At 41.7% G+C, this 23,489-nt stretch overlaps 1 protein-coding gene across 1 annotated transcript in view; it reads left to right on the top strand.

Annotated features, from left to right (window-relative positions):
* Window positions 1–1,407: 1,407 nt before the first annotated feature.
* The window catches only part of LOC306788955 (netrin-G1-like), a gene marked incomplete at both ends in the record, with an annotated part of 43,158 nt that continues 21,076 nt past the window's right edge, over window positions 1,408–23,489 (top strand). Inside the window, 2 exons of the mRNA XM_079284693.1 lie at window positions 1,408–1,653; window positions 21,472–22,115. Of these exons, the coding sequence (XP_079140819.1) occupies window positions 1,408–1,653; window positions 21,472–22,115 (890 nt within the window). The remainder of the gene's footprint in view (window positions 1,654–21,471; window positions 22,116–23,489) is intronic.

The raw sequence follows: 23,489 nt of genomic DNA, 5'->3' as shown, positions 1-23,489 counted from the left end.
TTAGGAGAAGGGAAGCAGTAATTGCCTTGTCAAAATGTTCAGTCCAAGACTAGATGACCAAGTTAAAATACTGAATTCTAATACCTCCATATGCCAGCAGGGAGCACAGAAACCTGCATGGTCTCATGACACAAATGCAAAAGGAGCACTTTCCTCTGAACTAAAAAAAAATGCTTCAAACCACACATTACCTAAAACTATTTATTTCATTAGCAACCGTCGGTCACAGCTCTAGCCTGCAGGGCAGAGAGTAAAGCTGTTCGCTGGAAAGTTTCTGGCTCCACTGCATGTATCAGCTCTGACTCTGCGTTACAAATGTGATGTGACATTGCAAACCTGTAATTGGCATTTAAAGAGGATAGCTCTACATGCTCGTTGAAATTGTGCCCTCAGTGGGAAGAGGTTCAATTTAATTGTAACACGTTATACCCGAGACATGTAGATCGAGACATGTAGAATCGAGACATGTAGACTGCTGCCAGGCTCCATTACCTGATGAGTAAGGCCATCTGACTGATGGCTTGTGATAGCTCAGAGAAACGTACAATCCCTCAAATAGACCATTTCTGTCTCCCAATTTTACTTTAATATTTCCCAAATGCCTCTGAAGGCATTGGTACAACCGCAACTCCACATTCGGCTATAAAGTAGCAAGAGAATTTGGAAAAGCAATAACTTAAATGCTGTGACCTGACACATGGAAATAAGCCTTTGTATGAAAAACAAATGGAGATTAGGCTCTGCAGAACAAGCTCGATCTAGATTGTATACAGTGATTTTGGCAAGGTTATTGTTGAGGGATACATATAAACAGTGGAATGCTTTGTGTTAGTGTATACATTATGTATGTGGGTGTGAGTAGTAGTAGGTAGTGAGACACACTGCTTATCCACTTCAGTGCCTTTAAACCATGTAGAACATCTGTCAATAGTACAGTAATCATAAGTGTTTCAAATGTTTTCTGTGGTCTGTTTAATTCACCAAACTGTATTTTTCTCCTGTCTTTTAGGATGCTGCAAAAAAACCAATTGGCAGGAGATCAAGCTAAGACATCTGACAGCCACTGACTTATGAGGAGTGTCACTCCTCTCTGCACATCACATCTGACCGTTGGTTGACCCTTTCACCAACGCCCAACACTTGTGAAGAAGCTCCCTTGTCGACACACCTCCTCGGCCGGGCAGAAGTGGCAGCATTCAATTACAGAACTGAATGGTGGCTAATCGTTTGCCTGAAGCCGCTCACACATAAGTAGCAACATGCTGCCACAGTTCCCAAATGCCCTGTTGCACCTCTCAAAGTTAAATTAGAAAATTCTCAGAAGATATTGTCCTCTTTGTGACGAAGCAGCAGCTGTCAAGACAAAAATAAGAAGTTCTACAGAAACCATACACAACGAGACCAGCGATGCTTTGGCCTGTATTGTTCACTCTGCAAGCTGTGTGCACCACTGTGTCACATGCCATGCAACATTACCCGGCGGCCTGGGGACACTATGACGTGTGCAAGTCCCAGATCTATACAGAGGAGGGCCTGGCGTGGGACTACATGGCCTGTCAGCCAGAAGCGACCGACATGACAAAGTACCTGCGAGTGGCCCTCGACCCCCCAAACATCACGTGTGGAGATCCGCCTGAAACGTACTGCGCTTTGGTGAGTCGTAACCTCGCCTGTCCCGTGATGGAGACAAATGAGGCTGTAGGTAGGATCACACAGCATACTGGGTCAGGGATAGAGAGCAGTGCATACAAGGCAACAAGCTGCCACTGCAGCAGAGATTAATCTGCACACCGGGTCTTGTGCGTTAGGACACAAGTGCTAACATGCAGCGGCACAGTCGCAAGTCAACATATATGCACAAATCTTGGAGAAACATGTATCTTGTAAATTCTATGGCGTCACAGACAGGACAATTTTATAGATGGGAGATCAACCTTCTTTTGCAATCTCTTTGCGCTCCCTAGATACATTTTGTACTCTCTCGCGCAAAACACCGCGAACAATTGCAGAATTTAAGAGCTGAATTTAAGAGCTCCTGGAGTAAATGTTTACCAATTAAAACGGGCATCTTTAAAAGGAGAGTTTTTTTTTATCCTCGCAGCTCCAGATGGCATTGGGACATTTAATGCCACTGTAGGATGAAAAAGAAGCCGGCCGCCAGTCGTGTGTGACGCTCTGTGAAGCTTTATATCAAAACGAACAGTGAAATCTCTGTCAGCCCAGTAGATTAACCTAAATACGCAACATTAACATAACACAGGGAATATAAAGAGCAGAATAGAGACAGGGGGAGTCAAAGTGGTAACACTGGTACTTCATTTGACTGCATAAACTGTTGGCGGTTAAAGATGCTTTGTCCATTTTAGTTTTTTTTGTTATAATTTCATATTCAGCCTACTGCATACACATTGCCTACATTATTTTCATAATTTGTCACTTCATACTGACTATATTTCTTTGTCAGGATATGTTGTATAGTTACTGTTACACAATAAAATTATTACATTTATAGATAAAACTACTTTGAGTAAATGTGAAACTGATTACTCACCAGTATTGTCAACCTGCCATAATAAGACATAAGGGATCCTGTTCATCTCATGGATAGAATATAACATTTCTCATCCCCAAAAGTTCCAACGTGTATTTTCAAGCGTTGCCTCGACTCGACTAAAAGGTTATGGTTACGTGACTGTTCTGATGTCTCTATATCTGGATGTCAGGATGCCAGCATCACCTCTGACAGAAATTTGAGGTCATCATTGTCCAGATGATCAAATACACCGGCTCCTCCAGCACTCGCTTAAACGGTTGTTGTGCGTTTGATCTGTTTACAGTCTCGGCTGGCACAAAGGCAGACTGACACTGGTGACCTTATCCACCAGTGCTTCCTGAGAGTTTGTTGGAGATGAGAGCAGCATGCAAATGAGCTCTTTTCGTCAATCACCAAGTTGCCTGCAGTGAGTCTAATCACTTTCCCCAGGAGTTGGTTGCCCTCGTAGTGGATGGTCAAAAAATTCCGGTTGGCTCATTGCCCGTCCCTTCTCTCTGTCTTGTGCTTATGATTCCCATCTTTGTCGCTCAAGGATGTTTGTTTGGTTTTTTTGTCAAAAATAAGCTCTGCTGAATATAGTTATGACACAGTCTTTTTCTCATGAAAAGGGCATTAATCATTTAAGAGTGGATTTATACATTACGGTTTGAGGTTGTCTATTTCTTGGGTGAAATGGTAAATATACCCGTTTGGTTTTAGTTCTAATACCAGGGGCTGTTTTCTCCAAGAATGTTTAAGACAAGTGATAAAGGGAGTCCAGAATAAACAGTGTCTAGGACAGGTGTTCTGCATCAGGGAGTTAGCCCCGTTTTTATTTTTAGCTGCAGGCCTTCGGCGGTTCTTCGAAATGTGTTGGTATTAAGGCTGTTATCCTGTGGTGCACTGTGGCATTGTCACTCACGATCACTCGACAACATTTTACGGGCTTTTTCAACTAAGAGGCAGTGTGCAAGCTAAAACATTGAAATACATATGATGTCATTGAAGAGGAAGGCTGGATTAATTGCCATTCTTTTTCCAGAATTGTATAATATTTCAAAGTCATGCATTCTGTTGTAACTAATGGAGAAAAAGGTTTTTTTCATATTCAGCATTTTCATGGATTAATACAAATTATCCAATTAGAGCTATTTGAATGGTTGTAGGCGAGACCATTAACACAGTATAATACAGTATAATAGCTGTTAATGCAAAGAACGCCTGCTGAACGTCGTCTGCATCTGAAACCTCACATAATATTTTTTTTATGTGGTTAACAGACACAAGAGCATTTATAATGTCAGCATTCCTCCCTCTCTTTAATACAAATCAGGTTGGCTTTGGTGGATTTAATGGCAATTCACAAAAGTAGCAGGCCATTACATCGTCTTCTTTGAGAGAGGTTTAATTTGCATGCAATTTAGAGTCAAACCAAATCCTTTGCGGTTGCCAAGTAATGGGCACGGGCGTATTTATTCCACAAAATGTAAATAAGCGTTTGGCAGATGGCTGCCCCAACATCTTGAAATTTTCACAATCTGAATCTGCTGGGTAAATAGATTCTGTTTTGTTAAGCAGACCTCCCTGACAAGCGTTTCTAACTGAGACTGCCGTGGTGGAGTAGTGTTTGGATTAGTACCCTGCTCATGGGAGAACTTTTCTCCCAGTAGTTTGAAATGTGGCAGGGAAAATCCACATTTGAGAGCGTCTGTTCTCCAACAACATCTACGGGGATCCGGCAGTAGATCTACATGAATGAATGTGACTGTTGAGTTAGGTGTCATCGGCCCACACGCTCCACACTATCTACAGCCCTGCTGATTCATCCGCGTTACGTTGGCAATCGTATAAACATTTGTGAGACTGATCAGTAATGGTGCTTATTCCAGCAACTCTGAGTCTAAGTAAATCCTTTGAAATCCTTTGAACTTTATTCAGTTCTCTCAGAATGGATGAAAGGAGTTACGGCTGCCAGTTCACCACACAGCCCCCCTCTGAGACTTAGGAAGGAAGACGGGACGAGAGCTCCCACTAAGCTGCCCGGAGACTGCCACGTTATTGACAGTCAATGCAGCAGACTTATCTTTGCTGGCAATGATGGGTCATTGTGAACTTTTAATCTGTGTCTGACATGCCCGCAGGAATTGACGTAATAGATTTCAAATGAATTGATTATAGACAAGAGAAAGGAAAGCAACCGTTGCTTCATCCAGTGTGAGGTCATTGACAGAAATAGTGAGACTGCAGAATGGCTGGTGCCTCAACTCTATCTCATGAGAAATATGTTTATATACTACTAACTTGCTTTGCCAGTTACATTTAGGAGGAAACGTAATTGCTGCCTGGATAAAGTTCACTGGCTAGTTTCAGGAAGTATAACGGAGACAAAAGTGTGTATCCTATGTGCTACGCCAGGATTGGGCGGTTTGACAAAGATCCTCTATCACAATACAGGTCTTTCATATCGCGATAGAGACATATAACATATTGCATGTTGTCTGGTAATTCAATGGATAGTTTATATGAATTAACCACATGGTCTTGTACACCCCTGTGTAAACACTTGACAAAAGAAGAGTATTTTCCCATTTAACGAATAGATTTCTTTGACAAAATTGTGGTTATTATCAATTTAGACAACTTAATTGTGTATCATGATAGGATTCCATTGAAAAACGATAAATTATTATATTGAATTATAAATTATTATTGATGATTACCAATAAGACATGAGGTTAGGCAAAGGTTGGTGCTTAGGTGAAACACTAAAAATGTAAATGCATTCTATATTGTCCGTCTAGTCATTGATGACATTTCTTTAACATTAACCAAGACCACAATTGCTCCTTAAAGCTGCCCTAATCATCTTTATATCACCAATGGAAAAAATAACTACTGCTAATGTGAAAGTGGTATTTTCATGTCTATTCATTTAGTTTAAACCTGCCTCCAAGTGACGACTTAACGAAGTCCTTCAAGTTGCCAAGACATAACCTTAATGCATATTCATTTTTAAGTAAAACCAAAAATCTGTCCCTTCTCCATTCATTCACTGCTGCCTATATCATAGACAATATTACTCTGTAGTGAGAAGTCAGTTGAGATTTCTCATGAATTGTCATAATTTTGTGTCGTCACTGACAGGTAAAGTGAACCTACAATTCATGTTATGTCAGCAGAAAGTAGCGTCGTGTACACTACTTTTCCCATTCTGTTGAGGACTTTTTTAAAGGGCATTATAGAGCACACCCATTTCACGCAGCATTCTGAGACTCAAATGAAATGGCAGATAGTTATTCTCTATGATAGGAAGTGATTTCTGACACATCTGTGACAAACAAGTCTGAGCATCTCGAGTTGTTTAAATGGCCGAGCAGTTCAGAGGTCACAGCAGAAACTGCCTCTTTGATCCCTACACCCTTCCTTCTTTTATTTGTTTGGGGACAGGAAACAGTTGGAGCGTTTAGCTTCCTGTCAACCCTGTGCCCTTGTCTGTGTTCTGAACTGGCCCTGCCCAGCACATCATCACCGCACCACTGCGTACCAAGACACCGAGATGACATGCAACATGTCCCCTGACTCCAGGAGAGGGGGGGGTGGGGGAGTCGTCATTTATTCTTTCACTCGCCTGCCACCTCTTTTGTCTCCTGGCTTTTTAATTTCCCTGTCCCTTGTTTTCTGTCAGCTGATGATGCATAATACCCATGCCTTGTTCGAACATGTGGGGGTTGGATGCTCCATATGAGGCGAGCACCTGACAGATAAGAGATATGACGGCATTCTTCCCTGGGATCTGTGACATGTTAATTCATAGAGGGTTGTAAATACAAACACAGATGAATTATGCATGGAGATACAAAAGAAAGTGATGGGCTTTGTGGTTCGACGAGACAGAGACTTTTCTGAATAGGTTCACGATTGAAAGCATGTTTGCCGTCTTAAATGGAGCCCCAATATGCATTCATTTTTATTAAAAAAAAGTCTAAGCAGACAAAATACTTGTGAAAAGCCAGTTTGGAATATTTCTTGCAGGTGTATGAAGCAACATAATTGCTTTCTGAGCACAAATGATAAGAATAGCTGGGTTATTTTTCTTGCTCTGAACTGATCAGACTGTCTTTTACTAATAAATTGAGTCTGATATACATATACAGTACATTATCTTAACAAAATAAATTCTCGAACATCCAGAGTGAGAATATTTTTTACAAACAGTTATCATTCTGTGAAACAGATTGCACAGTTGTATATTGTATTTGCGACCTTCACTGTCGTATGATTAAACCGAGCTGTCAAACCTTTATGGACTTTGATGTTATGCTGGCACACCGTGTTTGATATGCTGCAGTAAAACTTGCAACATATGTTTCCATTGAACACAGCTGGGGCCGAAGCACATTTGGTTCAAGCGAGGCAGAGATAACCAAACACGTTTTTTTCATTATGACATGGTTAAAAACATCAATTTATTTTCCCTCGCAGTGTTTCAGAGCCGTGGCACCTCCGCTAACATCAGAAGAACATTGTTGTTTTTAAAGATTAGGTTTTTTAGATTTAAAAGGAAATGAGCAAAACAATTACATTGCATATCAAAGGCCAGATATTTATATTTACGTATGAGTGGGATTATTGTTTAAACTGTCTGGAAACAACATTGATAACAAGGTGATGAACCACATTTGTACATTCACTTTATTTCGGTTATTTAGGGCTGCATGTTTTAGTGTGTCAGAGAAAGTAAAGTCGGGAAAAGGAAAGTTTGATAATCATCTGTTGGACACATGTTTTACCAAAAGCATTGAGTTCAATGTAGCTATTGACCAGACGGACTTGTATCATCAGTGCGATCTTCCTGATACTTGCATTAGATGTGAGGCTGCAGATTTAAAAAAACACAAGGCATCTTGTGAATATTGTATATTGAATATTATAATATTGTAAAACACCGATTTTTTCTACCTGATTGAAAACCAAACATTGCATGCTGATTTCACCAAACCACACGGTCTGTGGTTGCTCACTCCACAGTAAGGTCCGACAGTATTATTTGAGAGACCAACCTTCTCTTTAGAGCACTCGCTATTTAGGAGCCAGTTGGCGTTCACTTCCTGTGTAAGAAAACAAATAATTACCTAAAATAAGGATTTCCAATTAACATAAAGATAAAATATTTCAAACCAGAAAATTGGGACACTGTTCGCATGTGATTTCGACAGTTTGTATTTGTACACACAAAGTTTGCCAAATGCAGTTTTAAGTTTACATGTGAAAATCAGCCGACTGAAAGTGAAGTGCCTGCATCCCTACTTTTCATCTCTTTTTGAATTCTAGATGAACAAACTTTACTCAAGACATGAAATCTTATTTTTTCCCTTTAGGTTTGAATTTTTAAACAGGATGACAAAGTCGAATTTCATTAGCATTTTGTCCTTGGGGACCCAAATAGCAGGAGATAAGATGGTATTTTGGAATGATTCAAAGGATATTCTCTTACTTCACGCTGTGACTCAGCTTCCTTTCATCTAGTAGTCCAACCACATTTAACTCATTTGCTGTAGACTCACACGTCGCATTTTTGCCACTTGCCTGGCAAAGGTATACTGTAATACAAGCATAAATGTTTCATTAGTCAATCAGCATGTTTCTCTGACTCAGTACACGAGGGACTATTTGTTATTTCAGCGTGTCTCGATACCAGCGAGACAGTCGTTCTTTGAGAGCTTTGGTTGAAGTGCTTTCCCAGTGATTGCGTTGATGTGGTGACCCGTGGGCCTCGGCTGGTTTCAGATGGACTCTCCAGCTCACAGAGCTTCCTGTCCCTCCTGTTTTGCCGAGTCCATCTCAGCTCTGCTACCTTTTCAGTATAGAAATAAGTGAGTAACAAGACTGTCCACACTGTCATTTTAAAAATAAAAGGGAATTCCTTCACCATTGAATTGAATCATTTGAGTCCTCCCAGCCTTCAATGCTTGTACACCCATTCAGCATCTCTTTATGCCCGACAAGCTGAATGGGATTCTTGTAAAAGATACAGTAATTTAATTACTCCAAAGCTATTTGGCAGGCTGGCTCTCTGTTGCTGCCTGTCAAATGTTTTTTTTGTTTTTTGTGCATGTGAAGGACTTCCCTTCACGCTCGACACGGTCTATAATTTTGGCCAGACTGAGAAGTGTCAAGCCATCAAGCAGTTCTCTCACGGGAGAGGAACGCTTTGAAAGCTTTTAACCTCAAAGTCTGTGTTGGTGGCAATGCAGCTGTGTTAAAACAACAGCCTTTTTTAAAAAAGGATACATTCACCTGTTCAACATGAAACACAGCAGAACCTCTTCCTGAATGTGAAACATGAGCTAGAATACTGTCGGGTAACACAAAACTGTGTCTCTTGCAGTGGCCAAGTGTTGCGTAGTGAAATCGAAAGCTCTGAAAATAGATAGAAACTCGATTTATTTTCACAGTCTATGATAAGGATGGCATGTGACTGTTGTGCAAAACATATTCCATGACACAGAGAATCACGATTTTAAACATAGTTTTCCTCTCACATTTACATGTGAAGGCAAAGTTACAACATTTTTGTGATATGCTAATTGTCTTTCTTTTCAAGAGCTGGAGCCAAGACATGAAAATTAGTTGAAGCAGTGTTGCAGATTTTAACTAATACATGAATAGAAATGCAAAATTGACAACTCGTGATTTATATTGGAATAATTGCCCTTTGCCGAGTGCTTCTGTGCAGTGTCTCCGACAGTAGAGTGCCAAAGTGAAAGCCGAAGTTGCTTGTTCCAGAAGTACAATCACCTCTTTAAAAGTCGCATTGACATTTCACTGACGCAAAAAACTAGAAAGCCGGTCGACAAAGAAATGAATTAATAACCAAAAAAATATTGTAATGAATATGAAGTGTGTGTGTGTATGTACATATGGAACTGGGTTATCACTGACCAACCCTGCCAGGAAGACACAGCCAATTACTCATTCCCCCTTTCTTGCCCCACAAAACGATCAAACTTCAGCATTTTCTCTTTTACACTGTACTTCATGCATGTGTTGCTCTGTCGTGTTAATCCTGTCATGTCACCCAGTGTACTACGCTCGGTCTTGTCTTATTGTCTCACGTCTTGTCTTGTTTCACTGAATATTGACAATTTGAAGGAAAAAAACCCGAAATCCAGTCTTGGAACATTATTTTACTCAATAGTCTGTTGTTTGGGTCACTTAATAAATATAGGATGGTAGCTTTTTAGATGTGTACGATTTATATTCAGCTCTTCGGTTTTTAAAGGCTGAAGACCATTAAACAAACCCCAGATCAAACGTCATAGCTCAACACATTTGCAGTGGGGCAGCAGCTAGTTTAGACATGTATGTATGTGTGTTAAAAATATATTTTCTTGAAATCACAAAGCTTACACTTTCAGATAGCAAGTGCTGCAGAGGCTAATTTATCTCAGAATATGGAGGGAAAACCACAGGAACATTTTTTACTCAACATACTCAACGGATAGAAGTCTTTTTAAATAGCCAAGTTATATCCTTCCCCCTGTTTCCTGTCTTTATGCTAAGCTAGGCTAAATACATCCCAGATGCAGCTCTTAACACGCAGACATGATTGATCTCATCTTAATCTTGGAAAGAAAGCAAAGAAGCATATTTCCCAAAGTGTTGAACTATGCCTTGAAGGTGTTACTGTAATATGTGCTGCACATCAAGTTTGCACTGTGTTCCCTCTAGAATTCCCCTCGGAGTCAAAACGCTGGCTGTGTTTTTATGAAAAGGTCAAGCGTGGCAGATTTCTATGTTTTTGGATTCATTTACATTTTTTTTTATTTTGAGAAATCATGAGCTGAGTCAAAGGGGCAAGAGAGAAATAATGGCGAGATTACAGGCAACTGTTGTGACCCACCTCCTCTTAGGAAAGCCAGTCATCATGTTGTCAAGCCGTATCGATCTCTGTGCTGTAGTTAGTGAGAGAGGCAGGGATGAAAGTGCAGACGGGAAGAATTCCCGTTTCCAAAAGTGACTGGTGGGATTTTATCATGCTCAGTCAAAGGGTGACATTTCAGCAATGCTTTATTCCTCACTTTGGCATTTCAAATTAATAAAAGCCTCTAATAACTATGCAGATTGAAAAGATGGTGGACGAGTTGACACACGATGAGCTAACACACCGATGAACAATGCCTCAATTTCACTCTCGCTGTCTCTTACTCTTTCTTTCGCTCTCTCAATTTCATCCCAGTTTATATTAATTTCTCTGCGATGACCCCTGAATCTCATTGTAAATGTGTGTCCTCTGATTCTCTTCTCACTGAGAGAGCACTTAGAATCCCTCAGCGGCACACACTGATGTGTTTTAAAGCTGCTTATATGAAAGTCAAAATCAATAATGCAATGATTTTGGAATAATATTCATCAGTGTTGTTGGGGAAAAAAGGCATTCTGGAACAGATGGATTACACTTTCATTCTCCGTATGGCCTAATAGGAGTGAAAAAGAGTAATTATGAAATTTGGGTTTGTGTAATTAATGCTGGGCTGCATAGTATATCGTTACACTTGATGTGATCAAGCCATTTATATCAACAACAAAAATAAGGCTTTCACATATCACATTGGCCATGATGGAAAAAAAACCACACCATGTAAAGTATTTATGTAAATATGTGATAGAAGTAAATATAATAAATAAGCTTTACATATGAACATACAAAGTGTTTTTAGGCTCGTATTGTGTCATAATTATGGCTGGTTTAGTACCCTTTGTATAAGAACATTAATCGGAACAAGTTTAGTGCTCATATTTGTTGTGCATGTGACAAACACATGCAGCTGATATAAACGAGGTGGGAATCATCTTAACTGGCCTTCTGATTCGAATGCATCTCAATGTATTGCATCCTCAGTTTTCTATGTCACTGCACATGGTCTAACACATAAAGAGCAACTACCGCCTCAGCCAAGATTGCCAATGACCACAATGAAGTAAGAAAAAGGGAAAATCACAATAAGCAAACATCACCACGGTTACGTAATACACGCTGCACAGACAAGCACATAAACCTGGTTAAGGAAAATCTATTTAACATCTTATTATCTTCCAAATAAATCAACTAATTGTTGGCTCCACCCAAAAAAAAAGAACTTTACCCTTAATACATCTTACATTATGAATCTTGTCAAATGGGTGAGGCCATCTGAATCTTCAAAAGAAAATATTTCTAGCACAGCTAAAGCCAATGAGACGCACACCTACAACCCTGGCATTGTTAGTGCCATGCCATATCTCCCCAGGATCAAAAGAGATGCTTGTACAATTCGTCCGATGTGTTTATTTAACACACATATCTGCCCGTGTTAAGTATGCTCTCTAAAGTATTTTGACAAGAGAGAGATATCATTCTCTTACCACACAAGCAGGCAGCGTTTCATCCAGAGGCTGCTTTGGAATACAGAGCGTTGCAAAGAAAGAAAGAGAGAGAGAGAGAGAGAGAGAGAGAGAGAGAGAGAGAGAGAGAGAGAGAGAGAGAGAGAGAGAGAGAGAGAGAGAGAGAGAGAGAGAGAGAGAGAGATGAAGCAAAGAGAATTAAACATCCTCTCATTATAGCAATGTTAAAGCGTTTTATTGAATCCTGACATCAGAGGGAATCTAATCCCACATGCGACCAAGCTTACATGTGCAGAGACATGCACCCACACACTAATACAGAGCAAAATCTGCAGGTATGCGCAGATGCAGATAAACACAAATACAAAGAAACAACAAATACACATGTAGACATGGCTTTGATTCACGTCACCGTATGGCTTTTCACACATGTAGACAAACGCACACGCACATGAAGGTCCACCACCCTACCCCATGATAATAAGGCGGTGTTAAATTTACCCCAGTGGGACAGATAATGAGGCCAGGTGTTAATTAATGTGGAGTGCGTTTTCCCTCGACGACCGACATCCTGTGAATCCCAATCGAGGCTGGATCGCGGCGCGGTTGATTTGCCAAGCAGCGCACTTCAAAAGCCCAGACTGGCTGTACTGCAGTCCTAAAAGGGACTGCTTTGGTGAGGGCTACGTTCCAAAAGGCGGGGGGGGGGGGGGGGGGGGACTTGGCATGTGGCAAATCAAAACACGAGCGCAGGGAGAAGTTTGTATTTATTAATTTTTGATCAGACGTCGGCGCCGATAGCAGTTACAGCTATCACATCTGAACCCTCTGATGTGCTGTTTACTCAACCACTAGCTGTATATATTTTTATTTTGTTGGCTGGCTCATACAAGACACTTTGAGGAACATACTGCTGCTGTGTCTTTGCATGTTTTACCTAAAGATCCCAAACTTAGCGTTTTGCTAAGCGGTATGGTGATACAGCATCACGCTCAAAGTTTGACCCTTCCTAGAGAGTAAAAGTCAGGATATACTGACTTCTTTAGCTCCAACATGTCTGTGAACCAATTGTACGGCCATTCATCAAATATCTAACAAGATCGGAAACAGAATTCTGTGTTTAATTCTCTTATTTCTTATTCATGCTTGCCACAATTCAAAACTACCCAAGACCCCCAGGTGGGCATTCACTGGATTCAACGTATCCACAACCGACGGTTCATATGATACCTTACGAAAGGTGATTGTGTTATTTTCCGTGCGCTTTCCTGTCAATGTCCAGCAACACGAGCGATCAGTGTTCCTGTGCAAGCCCATGGAAGTTGCGTTACTTAAGTACAGAAGTTAGGTGACAAATAAGTAAACGTTGACTTCTGGTTTCACACGGGACACGAACAGAGGCCTCTTGGGTAAAAGTCCTGTGATTTGTTTCGCTCTTTATACCACATAACCTGTCCTGGCTCATGATTACATACAAATGTATTGTAGGTTATATATAAATTATCGGGCTTTTCTTTTCTTTGCTATTAATAGTGTATGAGAAGCAAGTTTGGGATGGTATGGAATGGTAGAAAACTGCACAATAATGCTTTTAGCCGGTACATGCATGATATTGATTTGCCACAATCTGTTGTGAGGTCTCAGACATTGATAACCCTTGAACCTGAGCTGTGATATGATGGCGCACTCACAGGTCAGATGAGCAATCCTCCTGCCCCTCATTCCTCTGAAGGTCAGAAGAATAAAAAGCCCGGCTCTGTTGTGAGCCACTGCTGGCCCTGACTGCAGGTCATTAAAGCTCTATTGAGTTTCTGCCAAAGCTCTGACTCTCCCAATATCTCACCATGGCTCATCTCAGCTGTCTCTTCCGTCAGGGCTTATACCAAGCCCTGAAAGGATCAACACCCAGTCCCTGTGTTTGCTGTACACTTGAGCATTCTCTCTCCTAAAAAGCCGAACGAGATCTACCTTGATATCATCCTTTTTGGCCTGGCTTCTGTCCATCACCACATCCTCAGTTACATGTGAGTGAAGGGCATAAAGAGCATGCTTTTTTAGCACTGTTCAAAGGTTGAGCTTTTGTTGTGGTCTTAAAATGGGCTTGGGGTGCTTCAGTTCAAATAAACGTCATTTTTGTTGTCCTGGAACAACTCCCAGAACACTGAATCACGGACGAGTGATATCACCAAGCTGTCATTTGTCAAATTCTCCTCTAGTGCACCCCATAAATGAGGATGAGCATCCGGAGGTGTGAGAGACAGGGTTTGGGCCAGCGACAGTTCTGCAGGTGTCATGCGGCAGGTTAGGAGGTGTAAGGCCGAGCAGGATGATGGGCTGATTAATCCAGCAACACCTCGGGTCCAGTGGGAATGACTTCTCTCGCAGCCACAGAGGCTCTGTAGCCAGGAAGTCACTCGGCACATACGAGTAAAGTACAAGCAGGTCACTCATCAATGTTATATTGCTGCATGTCAAGTGAATTTTAAGCAAACTTTTGAAACGTCGCAAAAAAAGAAATGCAAATTAGGTGCGTTTCCATCAACTGGTTTGGTGCCGTTACATCCCGGCTCATTGGCTGTAACATTAAAGGAAGACCAGACGAGTGAAAAGTAATAAATAACCACATTTATTTAAAGAATAACATTAATCTCAAACAAACACCTCATCCTTCTACAAAGTATCTATTGCATGTGTGTATGCATGCACAGTATCAATGAGTATTAATGCAGGAGTGCAGTTATGCAGCATGTAGGCGACAAGGTTGGTGGAAACTCTGGCGAATAAAGAACTAATCCAAATTGAATGAGTCATTATCTGATTGACCCACAGTTATGATTGCTGACAAACTGCGCTGTATAATTGTGATCATTATACCCTTCCAGTGTTGTGGCTTCTGCCTGAACTGCTCATCAATTTATGTACTGAATGAACTCTTTATATGCTGCGAGTCTCCTTTTGGTGACAGAATAGCACAATATTTCTTCTTCTTTTTCCTGAAAAGCGGTGCATCAGTCAAATAAAGTTAAGCTAAATTCATTTTTAAAAGCATTCAAGGAGCAGAAATGTGAGTCTCAAAGTAATTTACAGAGAAACAAAGCAGCGAGCGCATATTCAACTTTAAAATGTCACAATGGTGAAATAACAAGCGTGCCCTAAAAAGAGATGGCTTCAGTGGAAAACTGTGGCGAGTTCAATCTGTGATCTGAGCTTCAAGTCCAGAAATCTGTCAACTGAACTGATTGGTTGGATTGTCTGCACACATCCTTCAACTGGAGCGGGTCGTCGGCCAGATCATTTATCTGCCGAGCCACATCTTGTGTCAAAAGGCACATCAACGAGAGGTTGAGCTTCGTCAATCTCACAGGCCATATGTCGCTCATTTAAACATCTGCTTCACACCACCTCACCGTCTGCGTGTGTGTGTGTGTTTAGCGTCTGCATGGGGTTTTTGTATGACGTGTATATACGCACAAACTTGGAGGTTGTCTGTGCCGTGGGTGCAGCCCATTTAGGAGAGAAAACATCAATTGCTGTACTTTCAGGACATTTTTGTGTCAATATCTCAATCACATAACCGTGTAATTATATCTAAACATCCACCGAGCCTTTGTGACAACCTGAAGACCGGAATGTCCTGCATGCTTTATATTCCGGTGAATGACATTTGGATGCGCGTTCCCAGCTCAAGTCTCCGTCTCGCCCTCTCTCTTGTTCCTTGTTCTTGTGTGACACCCTGATATTGGATTGACCTTATAGGCTGCAGAGATCAGGACATCATTAGATGTGACCAGCCACAGACTTGCTGCTCAGTGCGTCCTGCACTAAGCCTCTGCCCCCGGAACAGATAATGTAGCACAGATAGAAACCAGCTGGGCTACGTTACGCAGCAGCCACGGTGGCAATAGAGATGACAGCAATACCAAGAAGAGACAGGCCATTAGAAGCCCGTGCAGCACTGTATGTAATGGCAATAGGTGTAGACTAAGGAGACTATTTGACTGATATGACCTAATCTTAAAAACCAAGATCAGAATAAAAATGATTATCGGTGGAATATGTGGCGTAAAAACACCTTGTGTGGTGTTGAATCAAAAATATTGACGAGGTGACACATGTTATACGGTGAAAGATCATATGATTCCAGTTTGTAACATGGACTTTGTTATAAATGTGTAGCTCACGACATCAGCATGACATCAGGGTTATTTTCTTAGACTTTAGAAAGCCCCCCCCCTGTGTGGGACTTCTCATAACAACATCACGGTTCTGTATTCATGTGCATTGGAGATGAGCCCATTTAACACGCAACATATGTCATATGATATATATGAGATAAAATAATAACTAAATACAGTAGCACGGCATAAGAATCATATGCCATACGTATATTATCATACAGTTAGATAAGTTTAGCTATTCTGTGATATGGTACTAGCATGAGTAATTATAATAAAATGTATGAGTCTATGCACATCAGCAAGCTGCTTTCATAAAAACACAGATTTACAATATTTCAAACATTAAATAAATCTTAAAATCAACTAAATATTCAAATTACATAATCAACATATTCAATTAAAATTCCAATATAACCTTTAACTTCAAATATAATCCATGCTAAATGATACTTTCATGGTAGCAAATCTTTTGTAAGGGCTGGTCAACGTTTTCAATGGGTCGATATCTCATTTTGGTACAAAACTGTAGTTTCTAATTCTCTGCAGACTATTTGCCTCTTCTGCAGCCATGATCACAGGTAAAGGATCAAGCTGAGAGTTTTTAAATAGCTGCCCCGCGGGAGAATACTGAAGCCCTGGGTCTTAAATGACCACAGAAGGTATTGATCTTCATAAGGAACTGTTTTTGTTGTTAAATAACCACCGCAAGAAATCCAATGAGAGGTCCTAACCTTTGCTCGGTCGCCATCATTCCACCTTCACTGGGCTGTTTGAAGGCATTCCAGTACGGTGGTCTTCTTTGGGGGGAAGTAAATACTGTACATGTCACTTAAAGTTAGATCATTATTGAGCTTTTTAATGGTAGAAGGAGCTTTTATGAAAGGTTTGTCCCCAGCCAGCTCCCATATGTCAGAATGATCACTTTGCATGAAGGCCTGAAGGCGAGGCAGGCAATGAAAGAATGATTAGGGATTGAATTTATGACTTGATTGAAACTGGTCTCTGAACACTTCTTCAGCTGGCGTGATGAAGCAAATTTGTCTCTTTTTAAAAACTTCTATTTACTGTGCTTCTCGCCATTTAGACAGGAAATTGTTTTTTCGGACGCTTCGGTCTGGGTTCTTTATATCGTCTGTAAATAAGGCTCCTATTTCGAAAGATGCGAGACAGCCCCCCCGCTGCAGCCTCAAACCTCACCGGGACAACAAATGAAACAAAAATAAGTGAAATTCATGCTCTTGAATGACAACAGCGAATTCGCGATCTCTTACACGGTCTGTGTCTCTATCCCGCACTCGCTCACCGTGTACTGTCAAGGTCTGGGCTCTGAGCAGACCTCCAGGCTGTCCAAGCACAAGTGGGGACTATAAAAAAAAGCCTCATCACACATCATTGGCAAACAGCCGACACTGGTACACTCTACTGTGATTATTAACCATAGGGCCGCGGCCCATCATTGGGCCGCGAGCGCCACCTAGAGGGCCGCGAAAAACTTTCAGTTTTGCACCTGTGGGCCGCGAGGGCCGCGGGACCACATAGGTTATCAATTGAATACACCAGAGATATCGCTGTTATCCATCAGACGCTCAGTTACAATATAGCTTCCCACCACCTGGTGGCGGTAATGCGTCAGTCAGTTGTTTAACAAGCTGCAATAAGCAGAAGAAGACACTCAGCTAGCCGCTAGCCTGTAGCGAAAGTTATGGATAAGTTATTAAAAAGAAAAAATGAAGACGACAGTGGTGCCATACCCCCCAAAAGTCTAAATGTGTGCGCAAGTACAACCCTGACTTTCTTAAGTACGGCTTTGTGAACGGAGGCAACGAGGCAGAGCCGAGGGCTCAGTGTGTGGAATGTGGGCTAATGCTATCAAACGAAGCACTGAAGCCTTCGAAAATAAAGCGACACGTAGCGATGAAACATCCGACGCTCGTGGGAAAGCCTGTTGGGCTTCTTGTTGTGTATGCAGGTTTACATACACATGATAATAAATGTCTTTGTGATCATCACATTCTATCATCTCATTTATTTAACAAGGGTTTTGCCTGTTCAACACCGGCATCCTCGATCCCCTCCCCTTCCGTTCCTACGGCTTGTTTGCGCAAATACGTCACAAAACATGTCCGTGTTTGGTATCCCAGCATGCCCAAAATCCTCATCTTTGCAAAGAAATCATCGATTTTCTTTCATTTCTTATGGTTTCTCCACAAAAGGAGCCCACACACACACTGTCCAAAGTCGCCATAACCGCTGCAAGTCGTATCTTGCAGCATTTCGACGGAAAAAGACACATTACAGACCCGACAACGTGCTAGCGGATGTTACCATGGAGCTACTGCCTTCAGAAAACGCTAGTACTTATAGTACAAACCTTATCCTCCTCTTCCATAAGCCGTCAACCAACGTTTGCGTAACTGAGCTATTCTCATTCTCGTTCGTGCGCTCGGTCACAGCCATTAAGCACAGCAAGTCCGCGACTCACACACCATGTCTTCGACCATATATACATCGTTTTTGCAATTTGCAAAGGCTAAAAATAAAAGGAAAATAATATAAAATCAAAATATAAAGGGAGAAACACCTTTAGTGTGTCAGAATATCATTTGGTTACCATGTGTCCATTTGGGTCTCCAAATGTCCTTTTAGAGCTCCGCCTGGATCTCTTCATGGAAGAAACTCTGTAGAATGGTCATACTTTGTCCAATCTTCTTCAAATTTGAGGCAGTTGTTCACTGATAGTGTAGTTACAGCCCTATACTGTCCTTTACCTGTACAGATACAGCCACCGGCAGTTATTTATACTGAAAGATACTTTTTTATTTTATGCGGACAAAAATCTTAACTTTTTACTGACTCCAAAGGCCCACTGCTCTGTTTCTGTATGACCGACAGGTTGTCTGACACTTTTGATGCATATAGTCAGAGTGGGCCCCGGGACACTTTGTACTTGAAAAGTTGGGCCCCGAGGTCAAAAAGGTTAAGAACCCCTGCTCTAAGAAATACATTTGCACACAAGAACCATATCGGTGTTTTTTTGGCATGTTCTCATAGTGGTTTTGCTTTTATAATGGTATCATCATTCTAGACCCCCCCCCCCTTTTTTTTTTGGTTCTGCTGATTACCCTTTTATATTCCAAGGGTGATATGGTGCAGTGCAACCCACAACAACAATCATGGTTTACAATCACAGTTTTTTGGGGGGGGGGGGGGGCTCTTTGGAACCCTTATTTCTTAGAGTGATAGACTTCATGCAATTTATCGTCCCTGTGGTCAAACTCAGGCAGCCAGCGTTCTTTCTATAACCCCTTAACGCTCTCTTTCACATCTTTCTGACTTTCAAGCTTCATGTTGGCTTTGCTCGTGTATGGGTGTGCATGGGCGTGAGAGAAGAATACTGTTAGAGCCTGAGATCTTCCTTCAAAGAACCACAAACGGTGGACTTGTTTTATATTCTCTCTACCTCTATATCCTCCCACTCTCTCTCATGCTCTCACTCCGTCTCAGCCGCATCACACTTATTACCCTCCGAATTGGATCATGCAACGCTCCTTTAAGTCCTCTGAGCAGGTCTAGTGACCCACAATCCCTCAGTCTTGTTCTACTTCAACCCGTAGCTATCGCTTCTACTGTAGCTGCGGAGCCGATAGCATATCACAGGCCCGCAGGAAATATAATGGGCCGAGAAGATCTGGATCTAAAAACAGGGAAGTCGTACAAACATCTAACTGTGAAGAAGATAAAATATCGTTTTTTTGCTGGGTGACAAAAAAGCAGCCATTGGTCTTTTCAAATAAAATATAATGGCATCTGCTTATCAGTATTCCTGCCAGTGATCTTCACCCGACAAAAGTGGCAGTCTCCGTTGAATGCACTGTAATACCAGAGAGATAAGCGAGTAATGTTGCAGATAGCGCTCTTCTCACCTTTAGATAATTCTGCGTGTAGAGTGTCGGATGATTGCTGATTATCGAACCGCTTTACAGTTGATCTGAATCTCATCTGCACTTAACCTCATTGTTCCTGGAGCAGAGGTGAGAGGAATGTCAATTGGAGTGTGTCTTGTGCTCCCTGGCTCCATTTCAGCTCTCTCTCTCTCTCTCTCTCTCTCTCTCCATTCACTCACTTACTCACACAGGGATATATACAGCATGTGCACACACACGCAAACACATTCAGAGCTCTGTAACCCTCTAACAAACAAACACAAACGCATCAAGAGCTCCTCTTTCTCCCCACTAACACTCACAAAAACATCCAGACTCAGTGGATGTCTGTAGAGCAGACACAGGCCTATGAAAAATGCATGTCCTTTTTGCGTGTTTCATAAGAAGCACTCATCGGGATTCCATTCCCATCTCAGCTGAAACACCACACTGGAATATCAATTACACTGGCAATTTGGGTAGCAGTGCAGGCTGGAATGGCGCTGAACGAGAACATGGGATCCACAGTGTCATCGTAACAAGAGGGTCACAGTCTCCTGCAGCTCTAGGGCAAACATTGCTTGCGCAGATTATAAAATGATAGAATTGCTATTGAGTACAGTGGTGGAACCATGATAGGATGATGAGCCAAAGAGGCACTGGAAAAGCAAATAATCTCTCGAGGCAAAGTGTACAGCTGACCTGGGAGATGCTTTAGGGCTTGTAATCTTTAGGGCGGGAATATTACAGCAAGCAGCTTCATAACTAACAAGTGTTCTAGGATTCCACTTTTCCTGTGAATATTTTATGCAAAACTAAATGTTTAACCTTTTTCAACTTTTCAGTTGCTTAAGTTCCCTTCCTCTACTACAGAGTGCAGTTTGTACCTTTTTTTTCGTCATTTTTACTGGACAAAACTGTTCCTGCACAACAATAAAACGGTTATTAGTTTAGATATTGTCAGTGTGGGCTTTGATTTCTAATCTTTTTTTCACCACCATTAATGAGACTTTCAGTAGATAGTTTGCAGTAGATTTACCGGTACCTCAGCTAGCAGGAGGAGCTGCTCTCTGATACAAACAAAAGGAGTCAACAGGATAACAGCACTGAATCACCGCCAGAGTTCAACAAGTAATGCATTTCAATATTATGAAGACATATGTTTTGAATAATAATTCAAAATGAGGCACCCAGAGAACTTTAAAATAAATTCACCGGGTGCACATCTCTCTTCATAAATGGGCTCGTGTCACTGAATTCAACCCCAAATGTCAAGTGCTTACTCTTTAATCTTGGCCATTGCACTTTGAAAATACTGTATTTTGTAAAAACTCACTCAAGTTATTTAAAAATTGTAACAATATCATATTTAAGAATTGCACCACATTACATAGATATTTGTATACCCTGACTGCAATGTTCACTTACATGTGTGCATCTGTTTTCTTTAAAGGAGAATCCTTATATGTGCAACAATGAATGTGACGCCGCCACTGAGGAGCTGGCTCATCCTCCAGAGTTGATGTTTGACTTTGAGGGCCGCAACCCCACAACGTTTTGGCAGTCCAGCTCATGGAAGAAATACCCAAAGCCCCTCCAGGTTAACATCACGCTGTCGTGGAACAAAACCATCGAGCTGACTGATGACATCGTACTGACCTTTGAGTCAGGCCGACCGGAGCAGATGGTCCTGGAAAAGTCACTCGACTACGGCAGGACCTGGACCCCGTACCAGTTCTATGCCACCGACTGCCTGGACGCATTCACCATGGAGCCCAAGACAGCCAACGACCTCACCCAGCGCACCCTGCTGGATATCATCTGCACTGAGGACTACTCCCGAGGCTACGTGTGGAAGAACGACAAGACGGTACGTTTTGAGATAAAGGACCGCTTTGCCCTGTTTGCCGGGCCTCGGCTACACAACATGGCTTCGCTGTACGGCCAGCTGGATACCACCAAGAACCTGAGGGACTTCTTCACCATCACTGATCTGAGGATTAAGCTGCTGAAGCCAGCCACTGGAGCCACCATGGTGGATGAGAACAACCTCTCCAGATACTTCTACGCCATATCTGACATCAAAGTGCAGGGCAGGTAAGAGCCCACTTATATTTCTTACTAATTTCCCTTCGAAATGAATCAAGTCTGATTGTACTATCATGTAGTTTGGGTGCCTTAGTCTTTAAAAGCAGCTTCAGTTTGTAGATTGTCCCTTGTTATACATTTGTAATCCATTTAAATGCCTGTAGTCCTCAGCATTGGATAGAGCCAGATCAATATTGACGGATGTTATGGATGGATTGATAGAATTCACAGCATTGATCACAGATCACCAGTATTAACTGTGGGTGGTAAACCATGTGCTGTTGAGTGCCAACAGTTTGTAGGTTTTCATTCCCTACAAAGACACCACACACACTGATTAGCACTACTTCAAGTAGAGGGGAAGAGCTCATCAGTGAAAGCCCCTGCTGAGGTGATCAGCTGGGATGAAAGCCTTCAGAATGTGGCTTCTCCGTGGTACATGGCACCACCCCTGGTGTAGACAAACCTACGTTTTCTGTCTTTTGTGTAAAAGTTGTCCCTTCTTTGAGTTGTTCTGATGGGCCCATTTCCACAAAGGATCATCACAAATGCTGCTTATTATGATTTTAGAAGGCACCACCAGCTGAATGGAAAAGTTAACGGCCGCAGTCTAAACACGAATGGAAGTCAATGGCCAGATCCCAATGTCCCCCCCAAAGGCCTTAAGCACTGAACCTTCAGGGGCTTAACAGATGCTACTTGGTAATTGCCTTAAGTGTGAGAGGCAGCAAGGGCTCAAAGTTATTTATTAATGCGAGTGGGAGGGCACTTTACGAGGCCAAACCATGTACATTTTAATCCTTAATGTTAAGGTGGTGTTTCTGTGTAATTTAAAATGCTGAACATCAATGCGCAGTCATCTTTATGCTATTTTCTTTTAAAAATCTCCGGGTTTCCCCTGGTAACAATGTGTTTAACGTCACAAAGCTATGACTTGATGGTAATTCTCTCATGTGAAGTCTTAAAAAATGGGGACGAAAGTGTGCATAAAGGGCTCAAAATGTCTGTGACAGTTGACAGCGGGACAGCCCTTAAACCCTCACGGACTTTGCAGAAACATACTTCCAAGTCTGTGAGTCTGTGAGTGTCAACATTGGTATTGGGCCTATGAATGCATTTTGATAAGGAGGAGTCTTAATCAAGTGAATTGACATATTATATTACTGATTAAAACTGTGAAATGCAAAGAAAAGAAGCTGCATACCTCCTTTTCTTTCGCCTACGTCTTTTCACTTTTAGGCACAGAGCAGCCAAAGTGTGTAGGTGGCCCAGACAGAGTAAGTTCAACCCAGCCCAAGATTCTGTTTCTAAAATAAGTCTGAATCAGGAAAAAGAGGAGTAGCCTGAGCAGATGCTGAACTCTACTCTCCTAAATTACTTATT

Source organism: Melanostigma gelatinosum (assembly GCF_949748355.1).
Source record: "Melanostigma gelatinosum genome assembly, chromosome: 15".
NCBI classification, from domain to species: domain Eukaryota; kingdom Metazoa; phylum Chordata; class Actinopteri; order Perciformes; family Zoarcidae; genus Melanostigma; species Melanostigma gelatinosum.
Note: the sequence above shows the minus strand (reverse complement) of the source record. Positions and strands in the feature narration are given on the sequence as shown.